General features: G+C 45.5%; 1 protein-coding gene across 1 annotated transcript in view; it reads left to right on the top strand.

Moving 5' to 3' along the window:
• The first annotated feature begins 22,222 nt into the window (after positions 1 to 22,222).
• SYTL3 (synaptotagmin like 3) overlaps positions 22,223 to 26,394 on the top strand; it is a 185,505-nt gene continuing 181,333 nt past the window's right edge. The window contains exon 1 of the mRNA XM_073575690.1: positions 22,223 to 22,457. Within this exon, the coding sequence (XP_073431791.1) occupies positions 22,348 to 22,457 (110 nt within the window). The 5' untranslated portion in view covers positions 22,223 to 22,347. The remainder of the gene's footprint in view (positions 22,458 to 26,394) is intronic.

Raw genomic sequence — 26,394 nt, 5'->3', positions numbered from 1 at the left:
CAGTAGTCCTTTGCGAAAATGCCCACGATGGCGTCCGTTCTCGCGGGATCACGAAGTCTCGCGGTCATTCGCGCGACGTCATCGCGAATTACCGCGAGACGTCGCGATCCCGCGAGAACTGACGTCATCGCGGGCATTTTCGCAAAGGATTACTGGGAACGGATGCGCTGGACGTCGGAGGGTAAGAATAACACCATTTTTTATTTTTTTTTTACATTCTATCTTTTACTATTGATGCCGCATAGGCGGCCTCAGTAGTAAAAAGTTGGTCACACTTGTCAAACACTATGTTTGACGAGTGTGACCAACCTGTCAATCAGTTCTCCAAGCGATGCTACAGATCGCTTGGAGAACGCTAGCATTTTGCAAGCTAAATACGCTTGCAAAATGCTAGTTTTTCTGCGGGAAAATCGCAGGAATTTAAAATGCGATTTTCCCACGTACTGGAATTCCGGAATTCTCGCGGTAATTTCCGCGAAAGCTCCGGTACGTGTGCACTTAGCCTAAGTCTGCGTCTTTGCCTCCTCATAGGAGTTATGACTATGCAAATGAGTTAATGCCCGAGTGTAAATTTCCCAAGGGTCGGCTTTTCAACTTATCGGTACCCGAACATGATGCTATGCGATCTTATATCAAGGAGTCGTTGGAGAAGGGTCATATTAGACCATCCTCTTCACCTTTAGGTGCTGTTTTTTGTTGCCAAGAAAGATGATTCATTAAGGCCTTGTATTGACTATTGTTCCCTTAACAAAATCACTGTTATAAATCAGTACCCGTTACCCCTGATTTCTGATTTATTTTCCAGAGTTAAAAGTGCCTGCTGGTTTACAAAGCTTGACCTCAGGGGCGCGTATAATCTTATTTGCATCAAGCACGGGGATTAATGGAAGACGGTGTTTAATACTCCGGAGGGACATTTTGAGTACCTGGTGATGCCTTTTGGGCTCACTAATGCCCCTTCTGTCTTCCAATCTTTTATAAATGATATTTTCCGGGACTTTGTGGATAAGTTTTTGAACTTTTATCTGGATGATATTTTGATCTTTTCCAGTGATTGGGATTCTCATGTGGAACATGTCCGGACTGTGTTCCGGATTTCGAGGGAAAATTCCCTGTATGTTAAGGGATCGAAGTGCCTCTTTGGTGTACAGAGGATTTCATTTTTGGGATTCATTTTGTCCCTGTCGGCTATTGAAATGGACCTGGCCAAGGTAAAGGCCATTTATGATTGGGTTCAGCCCACTTCTTTGAAGGCTCTCCAGAAGTTTTTGGGTTTTGCTAATTTCTATCGTAAATTTATAAGTAGTTTTTCTGGTATTGTCAAACCACTGACTGATCTGACCAAAAAGGCGCTGATGTGGTGAATTGGTCTCCAGAGGCAGTCTCGGAATTTCAGGAGCTTAAGCGGAGATTCACTTCTGCTCCGGTTCTACGGCAACCTGATGTCTCACTCCCATTTCAGGTGGAGGTAGATGCTTCTGAGATTGGTGCAGGAGCCGTTTTGTCCCAAAGAGATCCGGTGACTTCTGAAATGAATCCCTGTGCCTTCTTTTCTCGAAAATTCTCACCATCTGAACCTAACTATGACGTGGGGAATCGGGAATTGTTGGCCATGAAATGGGCATTTGAAGAGTGGAGACATTGGTTGGAGGGAGCTAGACATCAAGTTGTGGTCCTCACCGACCACAAGAATTTGATTCATGTTGAATCAGCCAAACGCTTGAATCCTAGACAGGCTAGATGGGCCTTGTTTTTCATGTGGTTTAATTTTGTGGTCTCTTTTCTTCCGGGCACAAAGAATGTTAAGGCGGACGCCCTTTCTAGGAGTTTCTTTGCGGATTCTCTTATTGTGACCAAGCCTACTACCATTCTAAATGAGGGGGTAGTTCTTTCCGCCATCTCACCTGATTTGAGACGTGCCCTGAAGGAATTTCAGGAGGACAAACCTGAACGTTGCCCTATGGGAAAATTGTATGTTCCTGACCAGTGGAGGAAGAGAGTAATGTCTGAAATTCATTGCTCCACGTTGGCTGGTCATCCAGGTAATTTTGGTACCAGAGATTTGGTGAGTCAGTCTTCTTGGTGGCCTGCCTTATATCGTGATGTCAGGAATTTTGTGCAGTTCTGTGGGACTTGTTCTCGGTGTAAACCCTGTTCTCGTTCTAGTGGGTTGTTGATGCCCCTGCCGGTGCCCAAGAGGCCATGGACCCATATCTCAATGGATTTTATTTCCGATCTTCCTGTCTCTCAGAGAATGACTGTTATCTGGGTGATTTGTGATAGATTTTCTAAGATGGTCCATCTTATACCACTCCCAAAGTTGCCATCTTCTTCAGAGTTGGTGCCCTTGTTTTTACAACAGGTGGTTCGGTTGCACGGGATTCCTGAGAACATTGTGTCGGACAGAGGAGTCCAGTTTGTTTCCAGATTTTGGATAACTTTTTGTTCCAAACTGGGAATTCAGTTACCTTTCTCCTCTGCATTTCATCCTCAGACCAATGGGCAGACTGAGAGAAAAAACCAGACTTTGGAGTCCTATTTGAGATGTTTTATATCTGCTGATCAGGATGACTGGGTCTCATTTTTGCCCTTGGCCGAATTCACGCTAAACAATAGAGCTAGCTCTGCCTCTTTGATGTTGCCCTTTTTCTGTAATTTTGGGTTTCATCCTCGATTTTCTTCAGGGCAAGTGGAATCTTCGACCTGCCCAAGTGTGGACACTGTGGTAGAGAGAATGCAGCAGATTTGGGACCAAGTGGTGGATAAGTTGTCCCTCTCTCAGGAAAAAGCCCAACGGTTTTCCAACCGGCATAGGACCATTGGTCCCCGGTTTAAAGTGGGTGATATGGTTTGGTTGTCGTCAAAGAATATTCCTATGAAGGTTGCTTCTCCAAAGTTCAAGCCAAGATTTATTGGACCTTATAAGATTTTGGAGTTTCTTAATCCTGTTTCTTTTCGATTGGCTCTTCCAGTTACGTTTAAGATCCATAACGTGTTTCATAAATCTCTGTTGAAAAGGTTTGTGGAGCCTGTAGACCTGGGACCTGCAATATCATGAGGAGCCTTGACGTTGGCTTGCAGGCTATATCTATTTTGGCCAAAATATTAACCAATGCCTCATTTAATGTACTCATTGCATGCATTAGCTTTTTTGCACTTACATCATTTTTTGCAGGATGCAGTTCTGGCCTATTTTTGTTGGCTTGGTCTATTGGGGCGTCTGTCACTGTGTGTTGCATATTTTAGTGCTGTAGCAGCCCGCCTGCTAATACTATGGGCGTCATTGCACTTTGCATCACACTTATATATGTGTGACTGACATCCTATGCAAGCCTTATCTATGTGCATTTTTCCTACTAGGCAGCCAATCCCACCATGGTTTGTTAGGTGTGGGGTGGTTGTTTCTAATAGTAGTTTGCACCTGAGCTGCCCCTTGCCTGTATTAGTGGAGGCCACCTGCATCCTGCTATATGTGCATTTGTCATCAGACAAGGTTCTGGTACGGCCATATCTTGTTGTGTGAGTTGCTTTCAGAATATACCAGAGTGCTGATATAGTGGGCGAAGTCGTGCGACTTCAGTATTTTTCTATCAGACGTGTTGGACATTTTTTGCAGGGTTTTTTGCGTGATTACAGACAGTATCTTTCCTTTCCTGTCCTGTCTAGTTAGTGTGGGCCCCATCGTTTGCTCAGTCTATTTTCCTACCTGCGTTTGTGTTTTCATCTTGTGTCACCGACAATACATATTTGGGGGCTATCTATTCCTTTGGGGTCTGCTCTGGGGCAGTTTAGATTTCCCCTTTCTTGCTTTAGGCTTATTTAGCTGTCCGGCTGTGTCGAGGCATCTAGGATCATCGTGGGTACGCTCCTCGGCTTCTGCTAGTTGTGTGGATAGGATCAGGGTTCTGCAATCCGCTTAGTTACCAACCTCTCTGGTTTTCTGTAGCTTAGCTTGGTCTTGCTCTCCTCCTCGGTGACCCAATCATAACAGTAAATGCTATTAAAGACACAGCTATAACTTCAGCCACCACTAGATGGTGCTATAACTACTTCAGCACATAATACAAACATCTTTGCCCTATTCAGAGGGCAGAACAGTCCCTGCCTGGCATCATCTAATGCCACTTCATTTTCCAGGTCTGGAGCGGTAAAGGCGTGCTTGCAGTGGTGCCAATCTTTACAAGACTTCTGACTGGTGGGTGATGTTGACTCGTAAGACTGAACCACATGAATTAAACAAGCAATGGTACGAACAAGCGAGTTCCAGGTTGAAAACCTGCTGAATTGGTGGGATTTGAGGTGATTGTCTGAAGTCACCGTACTTAGAGCGGATACCTGAGGGCGGATTTCTTCATCTGTCTGGATCTACCAGTTCAAAAGTGTCATCACTGTAAGGCGTTGAACGGTATAGGAATGCAGGGCCCGTAAACCAGGTCGCGTCCTTGAGGTGTCTAGATTCAGCAGGTCAAGTTGCGTAGTCCGCAGGATTGTGGTGTGTGGACACATAGCGCCATTGTTTAGGGCAAGTGGACCTCCTGATCCTTAGCACACGATTGCTGACGTAAACATAAAAGCATTGAGTTTCGTTGCAAATGTACCCAAGCACTACCTTGCTGTCTGAGTAGAACTCAACGTCCTTGATTTCCAGGTCAATTTCTGTCAAGATAAGTTCAGCTCCTGGACTGGCGCTAGTTTTGTCCAGCTCATAACAAGCCTTACATGGCATTGTTCCTTGACGTCAGTAGTTTTCAGATATGCTACTGCTGCAAACGCTTTGGTTGAGGCATCGCAGAAGATACAGAGCCTTTGCGTCTTGACTCCTGTTGATGGCACGGAAGTGTATGGCCATGCCACATAAAGATCTGACAAGTCTTCTAAAGATTTCTTCCATCTTACCCACAAATCTATCTTCTCCATGGAAAGCGGATCATCCCATTCAGACATTTCTTGGGTAAAGTCTCTCAACATCATTTTACCTTGGATAGTTACAGGGGTTACAAATCTTAGAGGATCGTATAGGTTGTTTATCATGGACAGGATGCCTCTATGTGTGAAAGGTTTTTCTTCTTCGTTGATCCGAAAGGTAAATGCGTCTCTTCAAATCCCAGAGCAAACCAAGGCTCTGTTGCATGGGAAGGGAGTCCATGTCTAAATCCAAGTCTTTAAGATCAGTTGAGTAATCTTGAGAAGGAAAGGCTGCCATCATTTTTTGGCTGTTGGAAGCAATTTTGTGCAGCCTCAAATTGGACATCGCAAGCATTTCTTGTGTCCTCTTTAGGAGACTGACTGACGATTCATCTGTGGGTGTGGATTTCAAGCAGTCGTCCACGTTGAAATCCTTCTCCACAAACGATCTAACATCCAACCCGTACTTTGCTTCGCCCTCTCTGGCTGAATGTCTAAGACCATAGATGGTGACAGCAGGGGAAGGACCGTTCCCGAAGATGTAAACTTTCATCCAATACTCCACGATGTCTTTGTAGGGGTCATTATCCCAGTACCAGAAAAACATCAAATAGTTTCTATATTCTTTTTTGACAAGGAAGCAATGAAACATCTGTTGTATCTCAGCCATGAATGCCACTGCATCTTTGCAGAAAGGAAGAAGTACTCCTAGAAGTCTTGTTGAGGTCTGGGCAAGACAAAAAGACATCGTTTAACGAGACACCTTCATATCTGGCGCTTGAATCAAATGCTACTCTTATCTGACCAGGTTTTTTAGGATGATACTAGCCAAAAATGGGTAGATACCAACATTCCTCGGAATCTTGAAGTACAGGTGCAATTTCTGCATGGCTATTCTGAAGTATTTACTCCATGAAGGCAAAGAAGTACTCTCTCACTTCAGGTGCCTTCTGAAATTTGCATCTGATGGAGACAAATTGACCGTAGACAGGTTCTCTGTGTTAGGTGTCAGGTTCCTGTAGCGGCATAGCAGGAATCCAGAGCCTTGCATTCAGCGGTCTCCCATTCTCCATCGACCGCAGAGGAGCTTGCTCAGCAGCCCCATCGTTCCCGACGTTCTGCTCAGACCTGCTCTGTGGGTCGGGCTGTTGCTGCCACCTCTGGGCCAGCAATAGCAACGCAGGCTGATCAGCAGCAAGCCACTCCAGAGGCTAAGTCCTTCCGTCGCTCCACTGAGCATGCTCACGAGACGATCTCCCATTGGAGATCGGGAGTCACATGCACAGGTCCTTCGCCAGATCTGATTGCTCCATCTCTGGGATCTGGAATCTTCTGGAAGGTCCCAGCTATAAAAAGTTTGCATGGCTGCGCGGCCATGCGCTAGTATAGACTCTAGTCGCTACCTGTGTGAATGATGACCGATGTGTGGACTTGCAAATGACCTATTAAGATTCCCCTCCCTCTGATATTACTTGTGTGGATAGGAAACTATTGATAGAGTCAGCGCCAGTCAGTGGCAAGCTACAGGCCACAGTGCATATCATCCACAGTACTAGCGTCCGACAGTGTGCCTGCTACCGGACATTGTCGTACAGCGGCAGTGTCTGTCACCGCGCTGCAGTCAGCAGTATTTCTTGGCGTCGGCGGTTGCGACGCCGCACGCACGGTAGGTCTAGAGGGACGCTGACCCTGTGTCTTGGGCCCGAGTCCTGTGACCATATACCGTGGGTGCAATCCGCTGAGACCTATGAGTTCAACAGGCTCGGCATTTGTATTTAACACTTCGGCGCCTCTGTGAAGTAACAGACTACGCCCAGTGCACCCCAGGTGACGTTCAACCCGCGTGCGTTATACCGCCATATTGGGCATCTGCCATTACATAGCAGCAGTGTAACAACTCTGCACGGTGGACCCCAGGCAGCGAACGCACTTACTATTATTTATTATTTAGTGAATGCCGCCGTCCCTAACATTCTATTGTTGGGTAAGCGTTGCCTCTGGGGTTTAAATGGTAGAGGGGCCATCCAACTCTTTGACTCATCTCTTACCATCTCTCGATCCATGATGTCCAAAAACAGTCTGTCTTCTATGGACATTGCTACCTTGTTGTCTTCTCTTGTTCTGGGGAAAACTGTGCACTAGAGTTGAGCGAAACGGGTCGAAAAAATTCCAAAGTCGCCGACTTTCGCCAAAGTCGGGTTTCATGAAACGAAACCCGACCTTAGCGTGAGGTCGGCCACGAGGTCGGCGACTTTAGCGCCAAAGTCGCGTTCCCTTTTTCAGCCAATCAGGAAGAACGGACACTGTGGGCAACGTGATGACATAGGCAGCGGTCACCACCATCTTGGAGAAGGGCATGCAAGTGATTGGCTTGCTTTGTGTGGCGTCACAGGGGGTATAAAAGGGCGGGGACCCCGACCGCCATGTTACTCATGCTCATCTCAGAATAGGGAGAGCTGCTGCAGCTGCTGATTCTGTAGGGAGAGTGTTAGGAAGGCAAAAAGAAAGAAAAAACTGCTTCTGCTGCTAGCGCTTTTCACTGTAGTTACTGTACAGTGAAAGGTGAAGATTTTTGCTTTTGTTCAGTAGCGCTGGTGGTGATTAGCCTGCCTTTTAGGGCTAGCTGCATTGCTGTGTGCACACTGGTGTTCAAACTGCATTTTTAAAAGCAATCCAAATTGTATTGTTTTGTCCTGGTGAGGTAGTGAGCGATCATTTTTTCACACACCGTACAGGGGTGTATGCTCCTCACACAGTACCGTGTAACAGCTGTTATCACGGCCAAATTGAAGCTATCTACGTGTGTGACTCTGTAAGGGAAAGCCGAGGAGTTTGTCCATTCTTACAGACCTACACCTTATAGTTTTGTCCATTTTTCAAACAGTTTAGTATATTTGCTGTTTGATTACATTCAAAACTAGAGAGAGACAGTGTGTTTCAGTCCGTATACAAAAACACGGAGCTTGACAATTTTACATACACCGTACAGCGGTGTACGTGCACGCTCCTCCCTCAGTACCGTGTAACGGCTGTTATCACGGCCAAATTGAAGCTATCTACGTGTGTGACTCTGTAAGGAAATGCCGAGGAGTTTGTCCGTTCTTACAGACCTCCACTCTAGGGAGATTCCAATTCTGCCCAATTCTATATACACCTTTTAGTTTGTCATACACTAGGCAATTTCTGCCGGTCACATTGCGGTGTTATAGACACAGGGCCTGACAGAATCCAACTGTGTCCTGAAGTGTAGAGAGATTCCAATTCTCCACAGTCCTCTATCCACCTTTCTTACAACATCCAGAATCTGCCTGTCACATTGCGGTGTAAAATAAACAGGGCCTGACAGAATCCAACTGTGTCCTGAAGTCTACAGAGATTCCTATTCTCCCCACTACTATATACACCTTGTACCTTATTTTACAGTACCATATAGTTGGTGGTTTTTTGGGTACATTTTCCCCAAAAATGAGGAAGTGTGGTGGAAGAGTCCATGGAAGTGGGCGGGGGTTGGCAGCTGGTAATGATGGTGTTGGTGGTGGATCTGCTGGTAGTGGCAAAAGCAAAATAGCATCTAATGCAGGAGGTGTTGAGCCTGCGTCATCGTCTGGCTCCACAAGGCCTCAAAGGCTCCCTTTTCTGGGAGTAGGTAATCCGCTTTTAAAGCCGGAGCTTCAAGCACAAGTTTTGGCTTACATTGCTGACTCAGCCTCCAGCTCTATAGCCTCCTCTTCTGAAGTTTTAAAAAAAATAAAAGCACTCAGTCATCATTGGAGGCTCATGTTCATGAACCACACCTTTCCTTGTGTCCTTCACCCCAACCAAAATTGAAGGATGCGGCAGGCCACACTACAGATTACTCCATGGAGCTGTTTTCACATACCATGCCTGGGTTATCAAGTCAAATCGTGAATTACCCAGGCAAAGATGAATCTGACATGGAGTGTACTGATGCACAGCCACTGATAGATGATTCTGCTGGTACATTCACTCAGAGCACTACATTGTCCTCGCAGTGTACTGAGCCAGAATCTGACCCAGATGAAACTCAGGTGCCCCTTCCCACATACTATACCACCATACACGGTGACACAGAGGAAGGTGCACATGACATTGAAGAGGAGGTGATGGATGACCCAGTTGTTGACCCAGATTGGCATCCATTGGGGGTAGAGAGTGCCGCTGCCAATAGCTCAGAAGAGGAGGAGGAGCATCCGCAGCGGGCATCGACATCGCAACAGCTGTTATCTGGCAGGCCCGGAGCAGTCCAAAAACGGGTTACAAAAGCCAAAAGAGTTGCAGGACAGCTTGGCCAGATGGTCAAAATAGCACAGTGTGCAAGGCCTCAAAATGTCTTCCATAGTAGGAAGAGTGCAGTGTGGCACTTTTTTGAACAAAATCCTAATGATCAGGCAAAGGTTATCTGTAAGAAGTGCGCAAAGACCTTTAGCCGAGGGAAAAATCTGAAAAATTTGAATACCAGTTGCATGCTAAGACATTTAACCACCATGCACTTGCCAGCGTGGATGGACTACCAAACCTCAAGTACCACACGTGCAACTGCTCCCAAAGAAGGTAGTCAGCAGCACTACATTGTTTCCCCCACTGTAAGCCCACCGGTTAGCACACCACCAGCAGCAAATGTTGAGTTGTCGTCGCAAGGGCAAATCAGTCAGGGAATCACACTGTTATTGCAACGAAAGACTGAATCTAGGCCATCAGAAAGAACACCAACTCCATCACCATCATCAACTCTCTCTCAGTCCGCCATGTCCACCGCTAGTTCGACCATATGCAGCTCTCAAGTCCAGCTCACCCTGCCAGAGACTATGAGTAGGACAAGAAAGTACTCATCCTCTCATCCGCGTATACTGGGTTTGAACGCCCACATTGCCAAAATAATCTTGTTAGAGATGATGCCCTATCGGTTGGTTGAAAGCACAGCTTTCCGCGAATTCATGGCCTACGCAGTACCACGCTATGACCTACCCACTTCACCACTTCTTTTCTCGCAAAGCCATCCCAGCCCTCCACCTTCATGTGAAAGACCGCATTGTACATGCACTCAAGCAATCAGTGAGTGGAAAGGTGCACCTCACAACTGATGCATGGTCCAGTAGGCATGGCCAGGGCCGTTACGTGTCCATCACTGCGCACTGGGTTAATGTGGTGGATGCAGGGTCCACAGGGGACAGCGGTGGTGGGACAGTGCTGCCTAGCCCACGGTATAGGAAACAGTTGGCTGTAGGCGTTCGACCCTCCTCCTACTCCTCCAAAAGCGAAAGTTCGTCCACAGAACGCAGTCGCATGAGCACTCCATCTGCAGCTGCCAGTGTTGCACACGAGGTGTCCCCCTATCGATCAGCTAGTGGAAAGCGTCAGCAGGCTGTGTTGAAAATGATGTGTTTGGGAGACAGACACACCGCGGAGGTACTGGCCGACTACTTTCAGCGACAAACTGAGTCATTGCTGGGCAGTCTACATCTTGAGGCAAGCAAGGTAGTTAGTGATAACGGCTGGAATTTTGTGGCAGCCATAGCCCTTTCAAAACTCGGACACATACCTTGCTTGGCTCACACCTTGAACCTGATGGTGCAGTGCTTCCTCAATAATTATCCGGAGTTAACAGGCCTGCTCCAGAAGGTCCATAGACTGTGCTCGTACATCCGCCGGTCGCCGGTACACTACAGTCGTATGCAGAAGCTGCAGCGATTGCTCCACCTTCCCAAGTACCGCCTAATTATCGACGTTGCAACAAGGTGGAACTCCACCCTGCACATGGTTGAGCGGCTGTGCGAACAGAGGCAGGCCGTAATGCATTTGTGGGAGGATACATGGGCAGGCACTTTGTGGGCAGACATGGAGTTGACAGGTGTGCAGTGGTCGAAGCTGAAAGACCTCTGTAAAGTCCTTCAGTGTTTTGAGGAATGCACACGGCTGGTAAGCGCAGACAACGCCATCATAAGCATGAGCATCCCACTTATGCGTCTGCTCATGCAAACTTTGACACACATTAAGGAGCAGGCGCCTGCAGCCGAGGATGATGAGGAAGAGGAGGAGGGAAGCCTTGATGACAGTCAGCCATTGTCTGCTCCGGGAACTCTCCTGGACGAGGTGGAGGAAAAAGAGGAAGAGGAGGAGGAGGATGATGATGGGGATGATTATTTAGGGGAGGAGGATGCTTCTCGTGGGGCAAGAGAAAATGTTGGAGTGGCAAGGTCTAGTACTGGGTTTGTGTGTGACTGGAGGGATGTGGATTTGCTTGAAAGTGCTCCTCCACCCAACACTCGTAGTGCATCATTGACACGGGAACATTGGCCCACATGTCAGATTATGCCAGCATCCTGGATCCACGCTATAAAGGCAAATTCCAAAACATCATGCCACAGGAGAACCTTGACCTAATAGTGGCTAACAAACAAGCAACTCTGGTAAACCGGTTGGTTGAGGCATTCCCAGCACACAGCAGCGGTGATGGTTGTCACATGAGCCATAGGGGTCGGGGGCAACTTGGAAGAGGTGTTGGTGGTGCACACATCAGAAGTGGCGTTGGAGACAGGGGTTTCATGACCATGTTGTGGACTGATTTTTCAAGTCCCGCTCACATGACTGGTAATACTGCATCAATTGAAAGTGACAGGAGACAGCACTTGTCTACTATGGTTACAAACTACTTTTCCTCCCATATCGATGTTCTCCCTCACAGGTCATTCCCATTTGACTATTGGGCAGCTAAACTGGACACCTGGCCTGAATTGGCACAATATGCCTTACAGGAGCTCGCTTGCCCAGCTGCAAGTGTGCTATCGGAAAGAGTCTTCAGTGCTGCTGGATCAATCCTGACAGAAAAAAGGACCCGTCTGTCGACCCAAAATGTGGATGATCTAACCTTCATTAAAATGAACCATGCATGGGTTTCCAAGGATTTTGTCACACCTTACCCTTATGACACATAGGTTGACAGAAAAATGGCTTTCTTTGGTCCGCCTCTTCCTGGGACTTGACCAATTTCGCATTTAGCAGCAGGTGAATGTCCCACATCAACATATGCCATTTTGTAAACCTCCCTAACTGGGCTGCCTCCTCCCCCCATGGCCGGGGTCACCACCTAGCGCACGCAACCGTGCGAGTGCCGTTACCCTGGACAGGTGGGTGGGCCGACACTTGGGCGCGGGCACTGGCACAGGGTCCCTCATAGTGCAATCAAGTGTCTCTGACAGTGGGGGTGCACACCCGCCGTCAGACACACCGCCGTACTATGAGGGGCCCAGTGCCAGTACCGATGCTCACGAATGGGCCCCCCTTGCTTGGGCAGGGCCCCAGCATTTGCAATGTTTACGTCTCCCTGCTCCTCCGCTGTGTAGTCTGGGCTGTCAAATCCTTCACTGGAACTGCCGCTACAAATTTGGTGAACTGATAGAAGATGGTTAAGACGTAGCCATGCCCTGTCCCGCTGGCCGGGATCTAGCTTCAGATGATCAATGGCTTCCATTTCTTATGGACGTCGACTCACAATGAGATGCAGTGGTGGTTTCTCATCAGCTTTCACAGTTTTCCTACCCACAGACGTGTGACATTCCAGCGCACATTTTTAAATGTGCCCTCTCATGCCAATCCAAATGAATCGCCTACGACCTGTGGCTTCTGTCTTTTGCACTCCAAAGTTATGTGACAGAGCATGATAGGCAGTGAGCACCATGTTTACATCTCTCCCTGTGAACAAAATTATATGGATATGAGTAATGGCGATGGGATCAACGGTACTGTGATACAGCAACACTTTCTTCACAAAGAAAGGTTTTCGCTGTCTCCACACACTAATTAATTGAGGGTCTGCATCGCCTCTGAGAATTGTGATGGAGTTTTATCCCGTGAATAGGAATTTCTAGATTTCTGCAATCACTAGAATTTATGTCAGTAATTGCATGCATCTCATTTCCTATTGCGGAGAGTCTGGACTGTCTTACTGAAACAGAAATATATATGAAGATTTAAAAATACCACCAAAAGTGTACAGTGGGGCAAAAAAGTATTTAGTCAGTCAGCAATAGTGCAAGTTCCACCACTTAAAAAGATGAGAGGCGTCTGTAATTTACATCATAGGTAGACCACAACTATGGGAGACAAACTGAGAAAAAAAAATCCAGAAAATCACATTGTCTGTTTTTTTTTTATTTTATTTGCATATTATGGTGGAAAATAAGTATTTGGTCAGAAACAAGCAATCAAGATTTCTGGCTCTCACAGACCTGTAACTTCTTCTTTAAGAGTCTCCTCTTTCCTCCACTCATTACCTGTAGTAATGGCACCTGTTTAAACTTATTATCAGTATAAAAAGACACCTGTGCACACCCTCAAACAGTCTGACTCCAAACTCCACTATGGTGAAGACCAAAGAGCTGTCAAAGGACACCAGAAACAAAATTGTAGCCCTGCACCAGGCTGGGAAGACTGAATCTGCAATAGCCAACCAGCTTGGAGTGAAGAAATCAACTGTGGGAGCAATAATTAGAAAATGGAAGACATACAAGACCACTGATAATCTCCCTCGATCTGGTGCTCCACGCAAAATCCCACCCCGTGGGGTCAGAATGATCACAAGAACGGTGAGCAAAAATCCCAGAACCACGCGGGGGGACCTAGTGAATGAACTGCAGAGAGCTGGGACCAATGTAACAAGGCCTACCATAAGTAACACACTACGCCACCATGGACTCAGATCCTGCAGTGCCAGACGTGTCCCACTGCTTAAGCCTGTACATGTCTGGGCCCGTCTGAAGTTTGCTAGAGAGCATTTGGATGATCCAGAGGAGTTTTGGGAGAATGTCCTATGGTCTGATGAAACCAAACTGGAACTGTTTGGTAGAAACACAACTTGTCGTGTTTGGAGGAAAAAGAATACTGAGTTGCATCCATCAAACACCATACCTACTGTAAAGCATGGTGGTGGAAACATCATGCTTTGGGGCTGTTTCTCTGCAAAGGGGCCAGGACGACTGATCCGGGTACATGAAAGAATGAATGGGGCCATGTATCGTGAGATTTTGAGTGCAAACCTCCTTCCATCAGCAAGGGCATTGAAGATGAAACATGGCTGGGTCTTTCAACATGACAATAATCCAAAGCACACCGCCAGGGCAACAAAGGAGTGGCTTCGTAAGAAGCATTTCAAGGTCCTGGAGTGGCCTAGCCAGTCTCCAGATCTCAACCCTATAGAAAACCTTTGGAGGGAGTTGAAAGTCCGTGTTGCCAAGCGAAAAGCCAAAAACATCACTGCTCTAGAGGAGATCTGCATGGAGGAATGGGCCAACATACCAACAACAGTGTGTGGCAACCTTGTGAAGACTTACAGAAAACGTTTGACCTCTGTCATTGCCAACAAAGGATATATCACAAAGTATTGAGATGAAATTTTGTTTCTGACCAAATACTTATTTTCCACCATAATATGCAAATAAAATGAAAAAAAAAACAGACAATGTGATTTTCTGGATTTTTTTTCTCAGTTTGTCTCCCATAGTTGAGGTCTACCTATGATGTAAATTACAGACGCCTCTCATCTTTTTAAGTGGTGGAACTTGCACTATTGCTGACTGACTAAATACTTTTTTGCCCCACTGTATACTGGTGTACGCTTCAAATACATTTCCTTTTTTCTACTTTTTAGATTGTTGTCTAATCCATACTGAGAACATGGAGATTTGAAATATTTAAACTATGCTATATATACCTGCTATCCAGTGATAATGTACCCTTTCTCAACTTTGTACAAGCTGGTCAAATCCATACTGGGCCTGACACTGTCTGAGCCTGCCTCCTGATCTATAGACATAGGTTTTTAATGTGTAAACTATGCTATACATACCTGTAATCCAGTGATACGTTACCCTTTCTCACCTTTGTCCAATCACGTCTAATCCATACTGGGCCTGAAACCGTCTGAGCCTGCCTCCTGTTATATAGACCTACGTTTTTAATGTGTAAACTATGCTATACATACCTGTTATCCAGTGATACGGTACCCTTTCTCACCTTTGTCCAATCACGTCTAATCCATACTGGGCCTGAGACCGTCTGAGCCTGCCTCCTGATCTATAGACATAGGTTTTTAATGTGTAAACTATGCTATACATACCTGTAATCCGGTGATACGGTACCCTTTCTCACCTTTGTCCAATCATGTCTAATCCATACTGGGCCTGAGACCGTCTGAGCCTGCCTCCTGATATATAGACATAGGTTTTTAATGTGTAAACTATGTTATACATACCTGTTATCCAGTGATACGGTACCCTTTCTCACCTTTATCCAATCACGTCTGATCCATACTGGGCCTGAGACCGTCTGAGCCTGCCCCCTGTTATATAGACCTACGTTTTTAATGTGTAAACTATGCTATACCTACCTGTTATCCAGTGATACGGTACCCTTTCTCACCTTTGTCCAATCACGTCTAATCCATACTGGGCCTGAGACCATCTGAGCCTGCCTCCTGTTATATAGACATAGGTTTTTAATGTGTAAACTATGCTACATATATACGTGTTACCCGGTGAAACTGTACCCTTTATCAACTTTCTAGAATCTTGTCGAATCCATACTGGGCCTGAGAACGGCTGCCAAGCTGTTAAGCAAGCTACAGCAACTGTGGTTTGGACACGTAAGTTTTTGCATTTTTTCAGGAATGCCGGTTAGGCCTAATTCAGGAATTGCGGTTGACCTGCACTTACTGGGAAATCATCGTTCGTGGGGAATAATTGGAATCACAGATCCCCATCACTAACGGTGTTCTGCTGGTTATCTGCACCTGTAAGCGACAAAAGCTGGTCCTTTCAGTGTAGCGCGCATGCAGCCCCGGACATGTAACGCCATGATAGACCATGATAGTGCCAGAGCCTCGTGTATCCCTCTAGTAAGCTTGACGCGTACCGCGGGGGCATGCCGGAGTCTCGTTCGTTAACGGAATAAAGCTGACAAATTGCTAGCACAACTACAAACGGACATACCACACACACACACAATCGACAAAGCTTTCAATATGTGCATCTTTTCTTGAGGTGGTATGGTTGTGGTTTCCCAGGTGGAGTCCAATTAAGCCGCAGGCTCCACTCCTGGTGGTGCCCTTTTGGACATTCCTTTAAGGTTCAGCTTTGCAATCATACTGCCCCCGGAAAGCAAACACTTTGCCTTCACGGACGCTGTTTGGAGGTTCGTGGGAATAACGCCACCCAATCGCCAGTTGGCATAATTTATTGGTGGGAAGTCCGACGGTATATGATCGTGTTTGATTTCAGAATTTTTTTTTTTGGTTGGTATTTTACATTTTTATTCCAGCCTTTCTTGACTTCATAAGGGAATGACAAGCCTATATCTGTGTCTCCTCCACCTCCTCCTTTTACTCCTCCACCCCTTTTCTAAATGTAGTTGCTCTTTTCCATATGTAATTTTTGTCTTCTGAGCATTTTCTCTGCTTTGGGACACCTTTTAAGGTGTTTTGTAATTGTTTTCTATGTGTTTGTATGTGTTTGTGTTTGCCTGCCATTGTTTTCAATGGGGTTCGACGAACATTCGACGAACTTGCCTCCTGTGTGACGAACCAAAACAGTAGCGTGGTGGCTCAACACTACTCCTGATATATAGACGTACATTGTTAATGTTTAAATTATGCTATATATACCTGCTATCTGATGATACTGTACACTTTGTCTACTTTTTATATTCTTGTCTAATCCATACTAAGCCTGTGAGCGTCTCTGTGTGACTGATGGAATATATATGGAGATTGACAGATATTCTTTGACTGAATAGAGCTGTACATTTCTGATACAGTGCCATATATCTGATGTTATTTTGTGTCTATTTTGTGCAAAATTTTGAAGTTTGGTTGAAGAGGCCGCGGACGTGGGCGCGGGGGGGCCAGCTGGTGATGATGGTCGTGGTGCATCTGCTGGTAGTGGCAAAAGCACAATAGCAGCTAAGGCAGGAGGTGTTGAGCCTGCGTCATGGTCTGGCTCCGGAACGCCTGGAATGATACCTTTTCTGGGAGTAGGTTAACCGCTTTTAAAGGCGGAGCATGAGGAACATGCTTACATTGGCTTACATGCTTACATTTGGCTTACATTGCCGAAACAGACTCCATTCAATATGCCCTCCTCTTCTGAAGTTTCAAAAAATGCAAGCACTGAGTGGTCAAGTGCTGGCTCCTGGTCAGGAAGAACCCCTTTCCTTGTGTCCTGCACCCCCACCCAAACTGAATGAGGCAGCAGGCCACACTTCACATTAGTCCATGTAGCTCTTTCTATCATACCATGCCTGGGTTATCAAGTCAAATTGTGAATTCCCCAGTCCAAGATGAATCTGACATGGAGTGTGGGTGGCCAGCCAGGGCAGTGGGGTTAATCGGTACTGGGCCGGTGTCTCACAGGGATGTGTCACTGTGGTGGTGACCCGTTCCGTGGCCCTGGGCGTCCATGCAAAGGGGTGAATTACGTTTATAGGTGAATGATACGTGACGCCACCTCTGGTTTCTGATTAGATTGACCAGCGCTGCAGTGTCGCTTCTGTGGGACATATGTTGTGGTGCAGCTAAGATGTAGAAGACCTGCACAGGTAGGGCCGTAGTCACAGGGCAGATGAAAGAGTTGGGAGATGGTGTGCAGTGCAGGACGTAGCTGAGCCGTGCGCCAGGCGCAGGAGAAAGATGACAGTCACAGTCGTGCAGTTCCTTTACCTGTACTTGGTATGTGATGTCCAGGACCCAGAGTACAGATGGAGAAGGAATTGGTCAGCCTGGAAGCCAATTTGGATTTCTCTCTCTGCAGATAGGTAGTGTGGCCTCCGTTCTAGCGCTTATCTGAGGTACTCGCAGTGCTGAGTTCAATGAAGTTCCCCCTGTTGACTCTCTTTTGGAACTTTCTCGTATGGCTGGCAGCCATAGCCTTTTCCTTCTGGCTCACACACGTCGATGCTGGGGCCTCCGAGCCTCAGTTGGGTACATAGCATTTACAGCTGCTACTTCCTCCGGATTCTGCTGCAGGAACGTCAGTGTCCCTACAAACTCGGAGAGCGGAATCCGGACCATGCGCTCCAGCTAGGAGTGAGCCTTAACTCTGCTCATCCTCCAGCTCCCCTTCTCACGTCCACACACTTCCCCTTCCCTGCACAGAATTGCCTAACTTACCTCCTCCCGACCACAGAGAGCAGCTCCTCAGCAGTCATGTTCAGAGGTCTCCCTGCTGGCGTGGAGTGGGAAATGTGTTGTGTGTTGGTTTAACTGCTAGAGAGATCCTTCGTTGCTCCCAAGCATGACATCACACTCCCTAGGAGGAAGGTAATGCCACTGTGGCGACTGTACTCCTGGGGACGCCACAAGTGCACTGATGCCCAGCCACTGCTAGATGATTCTGCTGGTACATTGACCCAGACCACTACATTCCCCTCACACTCTACACAGCCAGAATCTGACCCAGAGGAAACTCAGGTTCCCCTTCCCGCATACTATACCACCTTGACAAAGAGGAAGGTGCAGATGAAAGAGCAGGTTCCTTGAGCAGGTGGGGGCATACTCATGGGCGACGGCACTGGCACAGGGCCCCTCATAGTACGCAAAAGTGTCTCTGCCGGTGGGAGGGTGTCTCTGCCGGTGGGAGGGTGTCTCTGCCGGTGGGAGGGCCCACCAACCGCCGTCAGACACACTGCCACACACCACCGTACTATTAGAGGGCGTTGCCGTTGCCAACGAGTGGGCCCCCCCTGCTTGCTCAGGATCACAGCACTTGCAAAGTTGAAATACTTACCTCTCCCTGCTCCACCGCCATGACGTCTTCCGCGTTTCCTGACAGTGATAGTCTGATCAGAGAGCGCAATGACATCACATCTGTACGCCGTCTGCCTAAACAGCTAAGTGCAGTGAGATGGACGATGGGGACGACGAGGAGTCCAGACTAGTACAGGGATTCCATAGCAAGAAGACTTATTTAATTGTTTTCAATGTTGGGACAGCAATTTTTGGGGTGCACTATACTCTGGAGAATGATATATGGGGCCCACCATACATTGGAGCATTCCAAAGGTGGACATCAGACACTGGAGCAGCATTTACAGGGCACATTATACACTAGAGCATTAGAAATGGGGCCCATTATGTATAGAGCATTATTTGGGCCCATAAAACAGTGGAGCTTCATCCATGGGGACCAACATATACTGTAGCATTATGTGGAGCTCATCATATACTGTTTCAAACATTATATGGGACCAATGATTCTGTATGGAGAAATATATGGGCCTCATTACTCTGTATAGCGCACTATGCAGTGGCCATAATACTGTATGGAGTAATATACTGTCCGTTTTTGGAGCTATTAAAAATGGATATCAGTCATGAGATGTAAAAAGTGAAGTATTTTTCATTGTACTATGCCGCTATTTCTCTGCGGTATCGGAGCATCATGAGTTGTGGTATGTGTTAAAGGGGCGCTCTTTGGCCCAGGGCACATGAAAACCTGGAACCAGCCCTACCCCCTCACAAATTTAGCCAAATAACCCCCATTTTTCAGTGCGTAACTAGTATTATGAAGTAAATTAAGGTTGAAAAGCTTCAGTAATCAGAATTGATGTTTTTGGCATTCAAAAGGGCACTGTAGGTGTGCTTCCTGTCCTCCACTCCCTGCCGACTTTGCTTCCCCATTGACGTGCATTGGGTTTCGTGTTTCAGTCGGCCTTCGACTTTTCACGATAATCAGCCGATTTCGTTCGACCCTTTTTTTTTGTGGAAGTCGGGTTTCATGAAACCCGACTCGACCAGAAAAAAGGCAAAGTCGCTCATCTCTACTGTGCACCCTATGTGATCTTGGTCACTGTCACATATGTGGACTTCACAGGAAGGATCAGCTAACGGACAAGGTCGAGAAGCATTGGGTGGCAACTCTTTTACCACGAAGCTACTCTTACATGGCTGGAAGAGAGATGGACGTCCAGTTTCAAGAGTATTGGTAAGCATACTGTCGACTAAAGCCGGCTTGTGTGCTCCTCCTAGACAGACGTCTCCTATGATGACCCATCCAAGGTCGAGCCTCTGTGCATACGGAGCGTTCCCGGAGCCGTGTATACATTCTCTAGTCTTGTGGACTTGTATATGTCTTCCCAGAAGTAGAGCTATTGGGGTTCCTGGATCCATCTCAGGTATCAAGTGCTCTATATGATTTAGATGGGGGTGATGTGTCGCCACCTCCCGTGAAGGTATTTCTGATCTGTTGTCAGGAATCTGGTTGCACTCCAGGATGGTTGGTAACGATAGGCAGGTTTGGCCATCTATGGACTCCACCTTGTATACAGTTGCTTTTCTCCCCGCCATCTCAACAGTACCTGAACATGTCATCAGGGTGTAGGGAGGACCTACAGTGCTGAAGTTGTCAAAGAAGATGGACCTGGCTAGGCACCTGTTACTTTGGTCATCCAGGATTGCGTATATCTTGAAGGCTTTGTCCTTGCGGCCTGCAGGATAGACTCGGACAAGGCAGATTTTTGAACAGGACCGTTATCCTGTGAGTCCCTTACAGATCTCCGTACATTTAGAGCTGACCTCAGGGGTGTCTTCGTCAGTGTCCTTCTGCTTCCCATCGTGCTCCTCTGATTGTGACAATACTCGTGGAGGTGATCCAGGGTGCAAGGCTGTATTGTGATCCGTGCTGCTGCATTCTGCACATTTCACACTAGCTTCACAGTTCCTGGCGAAGTGAGAGGTTGTGGCACAACATTTGAAGCAGATGTTGTTCTCCTTGAGGAAACCTTTGCGATCCTACAAAGACTTCTCCCTGAAGGCTCTGCATTTCTGTAGAGGATGTGGTTTCTTGTGTAGAGGACAATGTTTACTGACATCCTGAGGCTTGCTCTCGTCTGGAGGGGGTTTATTTACCTTGTGAGGAGGGCCTGTGGAAACAATGTTAGTTTTGTGGACTGCCTACTTATTTCTCGATAACAACATTGACTACCACAACAGTATACCCATCATTGCAATATAGAACACTTTTATAGCAAGGTCAAAATTTCTACCATAGGTTATGGAATCATACACTAAACCTTAACTCTATGGGAGCTGGGGAGCAAGTAACCTGGTACTGTTGTTTGCACACAATAGTTTTAAAAGTGTAATTTCTCTGCTGCTGCAGATCCACAGGTCACCAGACCAGATAGGAATAATGTGGAGAAAAACATGGATTTCCACCCTGCTGATGAACTGATGAATAGGCATACACAGGTGTGTTTTAAATGTGGTTTTTATCTACGCGTTTTGAAGTAGACTCACTTCCTCAGGATACAACCACATGTAGCTAGAGAGCGCACTATGTGAAATCAATGCTTGCAGTTCAACTGAGCGTTTCTTCAGAGTCTTCTCAGGTTGTGTGCACTTTCAAACTTTTTGCCTAGACATATCACTTAGAGAAAACTTACTGGACTCCTAAAGCACCAGAAGGGATTTGAGTCAATTTTTTGGACAATGTTCCAAGTACTATTTAACAATAAACATCATCTAAAAGTTCATGATAGAATTAAAGTTCAGCATATGATTCCATAAATCATTGTACAAAATTGGGCCTTGGTTCTGTATAAAAGTTTACACATTTAGGATGGGTATTCTATCGTGGTAGTCACTGTTGATATCAAGAAATCCTAGGTAAGTGACAGATCTCCTTTAAGATCATAAAAGTTCTATGTAAAAAGAATTCTAAAGTGATCTTGATTATATGAATTGATGAAAACCTTATCATTTGGGCATTCAAACAAATATTATATTGCAGATTGTTTTATATACAATGCACTGCTACACATAACAATATATTTGCTTGTTTTGTATAGTAGACTCAATAACACTAGATGCTGAACAGTCCTGGATCTGCACAATCAGTACAGACTGTTGAAAGCAAATCCTTTTCAGTTGGTCTGCAAGCTGTGTCTAGTGAATGGCTCCACTTAGCTGCTACACATTATATCATTATATTCTTGGCATATTATCAGGAATAAGTGGTTATGTTTCCCACAGCTGCATTATGTAGCTCGATTTAAGACCAGAAATACATTCAAGTTAACAACATGAAACTACTGTGCTTTCTTCTCTGCTCTGAAAAGCTCATCGTATTTTTTTTTATTTAACGAGTGTACTTAGTTTTTGGCTGAAAACACCTGCTTCAGCTCATATTATTTCAAGATAAGACTAGTACAAACATAGATAATTCTGTAGACCACTCCAGTGTCATCCCATGTGACAGAGTTGTTAGATTAATTTATCTTGCCTGTAATGAAGTCGTTTTGTTTCTCGGTCTACCCAGCAGATATGCTCCTCTGGCCAAAGTCAATGAACCATTAAAGGAGACGTCAATCCAAGCAAGAAGTCCTAAAGTACTGGTGATCGGTGGCAGAAGGAGAAAACTCAGGGCTTCTGAGAAGATGGCTGTTGATTTCAATCTGAGCTATCTCAAGGAGCTTGAAAGAGAAAGGGTTCTGGAAGTCCTATATCGAGACCAGACTCTTCAGAAAGCAGAGGAAGAAAGAGTAAGGTACAGTGATTGCTTCTATTCGGATGTCTAATGTCCATGAGGTGTAGTAGGCAAAGCTCTAAAAAGAGTAGAGGAACATTAGTATTGTTACATTAGTCATTTTCCCAAACTCTTTAGTTATTCATTTTTCAAAAATTATGAAGAAGCAGTGGCTATTGTCAGGTATTATTAAAGAGTTAATTGTGCGTCAGCCATCTATGGGGTGTTGCAATTTGAAGTAGCATAGATTCATTTGATAGATTATAATTTTGCAAGAGCTGTAGCCACTGGGTAAAGGTGAATGGTCTTGCTGATCACTGGAAATTTTTAAACCTGAAAAGATATTCTTTTCTAACAAGTATAAAAGCAGGAGCTACTATATACAGTAAATCTAATATATAAAGCTCAAGTGTGTATGTACAGTAAGTATGTATGTATGTCCGGGATTGGCATCCGCACCGTCGCATCTGCAGCCACAAAATTTGGCACAGTCACACGTCTGGACCCCGAGAGTGTCCTAGGCTATGTTGTGAGGCGAAATTTTAACCCCGCGCGTTCAAATTCAGCAAGCAATTTTGCCCCTATCTACATAATGGGGAAAAAGTGTGTGTGTATCAAGCCCCGCCCCTCATTATGATGTCATAATGGTTGCCATGGCGACGCTGATGTCATCATAGGTTGCAAGCCCCGCCGCTCATTATGATGTCATAATGGTTGACTATAGGATGGAGGATGTGTGATGGGTATATGGGCACTGGACTAAGGGATGGAAGATATGTATGATGGGTATATGGGCATGGGACTATGGGATGGGGGATATGTATGGCATCCGCACCGTCGCAGCTACGGCCATAAAATTTGGCACAGTCACATGTCGGGACCCCGAGAGTGTTCTAGGCTATGTTGTGAGGTGAAATTTTAACCCCGCGCGTTCCAATTCACCAAACAATTTTGCCCCTATCTACATAATAGGGAAAAAGTGTGTGTGTATCAAGCCCCGCCCCTCATTATGATGTCATAATGGTTGCCATGGCGACGCTGATGTCATCATAGGTTGCAAGCCCCGCCGCTCATTATGATGTCATAATGGTTGACTATGGGATGGAGGATGTGTGATGGGTATATGGGCACTGGACTATGGGATGGAGGATATGTATGATGGCTATATGGGCACGGGACTATGGGATTGAGGATGTGTGATGGGTATATGGGCACTGGACTATGGGATGGAGGATATGTATGATGGGTATATGGGCACGGGACTATGGGATGGCAAATATGTATGATGGGTATATGGGCATGGGACTATGGGATGGAGGATATGTATGATGGGTATATGGGCATGGGACTATGAGATGAAGGATGTGTGATGGGTGTATGGGCACTCGACTATGGGATGGAGGATATGTATGAGGGGTATATGGGCACGGGCCTATGGGATTGTGGATATGTGTGATGGGTATATGGGCATGGGACTATGGGATGGAGGATATGTATGATGGGTATATGGGCATGGGACTATGAGATGAAGGATGTGTGATGGGTATATGGGCACGGGACTATGGGATGGAGGATATGTATGATGGGTATATGGGCATGGGACTATGGGATGGAGAATATGTATGATGGGTATATGTGCATGGGACTATGGGATGGAGGATGTGTGATGGGTATATGGGCATGGGACTATGGGATGGAGGATGTGTGATGGGTATACTGGCACTCGACTATGGGATGGAGGATAGGTATGTTGGGTATATGGGCACGGGACTATGGGATGGAGGATAATTATAATTTGCTATAACTATCCACAGTTAGTTACTATGCCCGGGCAGCGCCGGGCTCTTCAGCTAGTTTGGACTAAAAATGTAGTGACCGATTCAAGGATCGAATATTGCTAACACAAACTAATTTTACAATACAAATTTTTACATGTAAAATGATAATCAGGAGAATGGCACTTTTATATTTTTCACTTTAAATTAACAAAATGATATACTGAGGAAATGAGTTATTTCTTCTCCCAAATTCTATAATTTCTACATATTAATGATGCTAAATGTAATTAGGTCATACTTTTGTGTATTGCTCCCCTCACTACTTAATGGACCATTATGTTTGAACAGTAATTCTAGTCCAACCTCTAAGAATTAATACAGTAGCTTAAATGTAGCAATTTGTGTGGTGCAACTATTTTCAATCATAATCTGCTTTTGTATCTTGTGATTCTAGCTGTGATTTTGGTTGTAGCTTATTTGACTTCTTATATTGAACAATTTTTAGATGTAAACTTTTTTAAATACTTGAAAAATTTTAGTTCAATGCAACAAATATTTATTGATCTAAAATTGTTTGCAAACCTAATCTAAATTTATATGCTTAAAAGGACATTAAATATCATAATACAACATATACGTTTTTATGTTATCCTGTTACTCTCAGTATAAGCCTATGTTCACACTTTGCGCTTTTGGAGCGGTTTTTTTCAGCATGCAAAATCTGCTCTATTGGCATTAAAATGCTATGTTCATAATGCTCATTTTTCAGTGTTATTGTGGAGTTTTTGTGTTGTTTTGTTCCCGTGATTTTTTTATGTAGATTACTTTTGTGATTTGTATACAGTACATGTTTTATAACGTTAGTTTTATTCACCTAAAACATTTTATGGCACTTTTGCACTTTCTCATTACTTTCCATGGGTGAAAACTGTTGAAAAGAACACTGAAAGAATTGTCGTGCTGAAGTGTTAAAAAACAAAGCAGTTGGGGCGTGGCTTGAGCGCTGAAGATGGTGGCAGCTTGAGCGCTGGGCTCCTGTACAGTCATCCCAATAAAGCGACCTTCACGGTGCAACAGAAGACCTTTAACCCAGAGTACCTGAAAAAAATATTCACATACCCCTGAGGACCATCTACCTCCATTTCCAGAGAATTTGAGGAGCAATTTATAGAGTTACAGACCCCTGAAGTTGGCAGTGGTGAGAGAAAAGAAGCGGCGGGAAAAGACTGCTCACCAGCTGACAGGGAATTACCTCACACGCAGAATTACCTCACACGCAGTGGCGACGAAGCAACAAGATCCAGGAAGCGGCTGTGAGTCGGGTCTGTGGTAAAGAAAGGACGGAGGGACCTGTGGAAGAAAGCAGTGCTCTGGAGACACTGAGCATGGCAAGACAAAAGGAGAAGCCAGAGACCAGACATAAGGCAGGAAAATGGCGGTGACACCTGCTGAATAAGAAGGACCAGAGAGGCTGTGAGTGGCAGCAGCAGAGGCATAACTGAGAGACTGACATTAATCCCCTGTAAATAAACAGAAGGTGAAACAGCTTGGCTGCTTCAGAGTACACTTCTATTGTTAAACCTAGGGTCAGGCAGTGATTGATAAACCATACAATTAAAACTGGTGACCCTGAGGTAGGTTAGGAGATACATAGGAACTGATTTGGGAGGCAGAAATCAGCCTGATTCAGCGTGAGCCAGAGTTCAGCGATATAACTGGACTGAGATAACTAGTATAACACAGCCATACTGTGTTGAATTCATATATTCTATGAACTCCTCATCGTCCCTGGCATATTTACATATATGTGCTTAATAGATCAAGCAGTTAAATAGAGAAAGATATTATTTACAACACTGCCATCTGTTGCAGAAGGATAACATTGAAGTCCTTCTAATTTCTTCGAACTGAACTGTTATTATAGTACTTATATAGTGCCTTTTTACATATACAGTGACTAACTTATTTATTGTAGGATTGCTTTCTCCTAATAAGCGAAATAAGTAATAATCCCCTCCCGCAGTGGTCAAAACATTTATTCTGAAGAAAACCATTGAGTTCCTAGGAATTATATGTGGGGTTTAATGTACTGTTGGAACTATAAGATTTCTAGGACTGTGACTTGCTAAATTGCTTTCAGAAGGAAGACCCTATAAAATAGCTCATACTGTGAACCTGCG

Source organism: Dendrobates tinctorius, unplaced genomic scaffold (genome assembly GCF_039654945.1).
Source record: "Dendrobates tinctorius isolate UK_male_01 unplaced genomic scaffold, ASM3965494v1 ptg000046l, whole genome shotgun sequence".
NCBI classification, from domain to species: domain Eukaryota; kingdom Metazoa; phylum Chordata; class Amphibia; order Anura; family Dendrobatidae; genus Dendrobates; species Dendrobates tinctorius.
The sequence above is the reverse complement of the archived record's forward strand: the minus strand, read 5'-3'. Positions and strand labels throughout refer to the sequence as shown.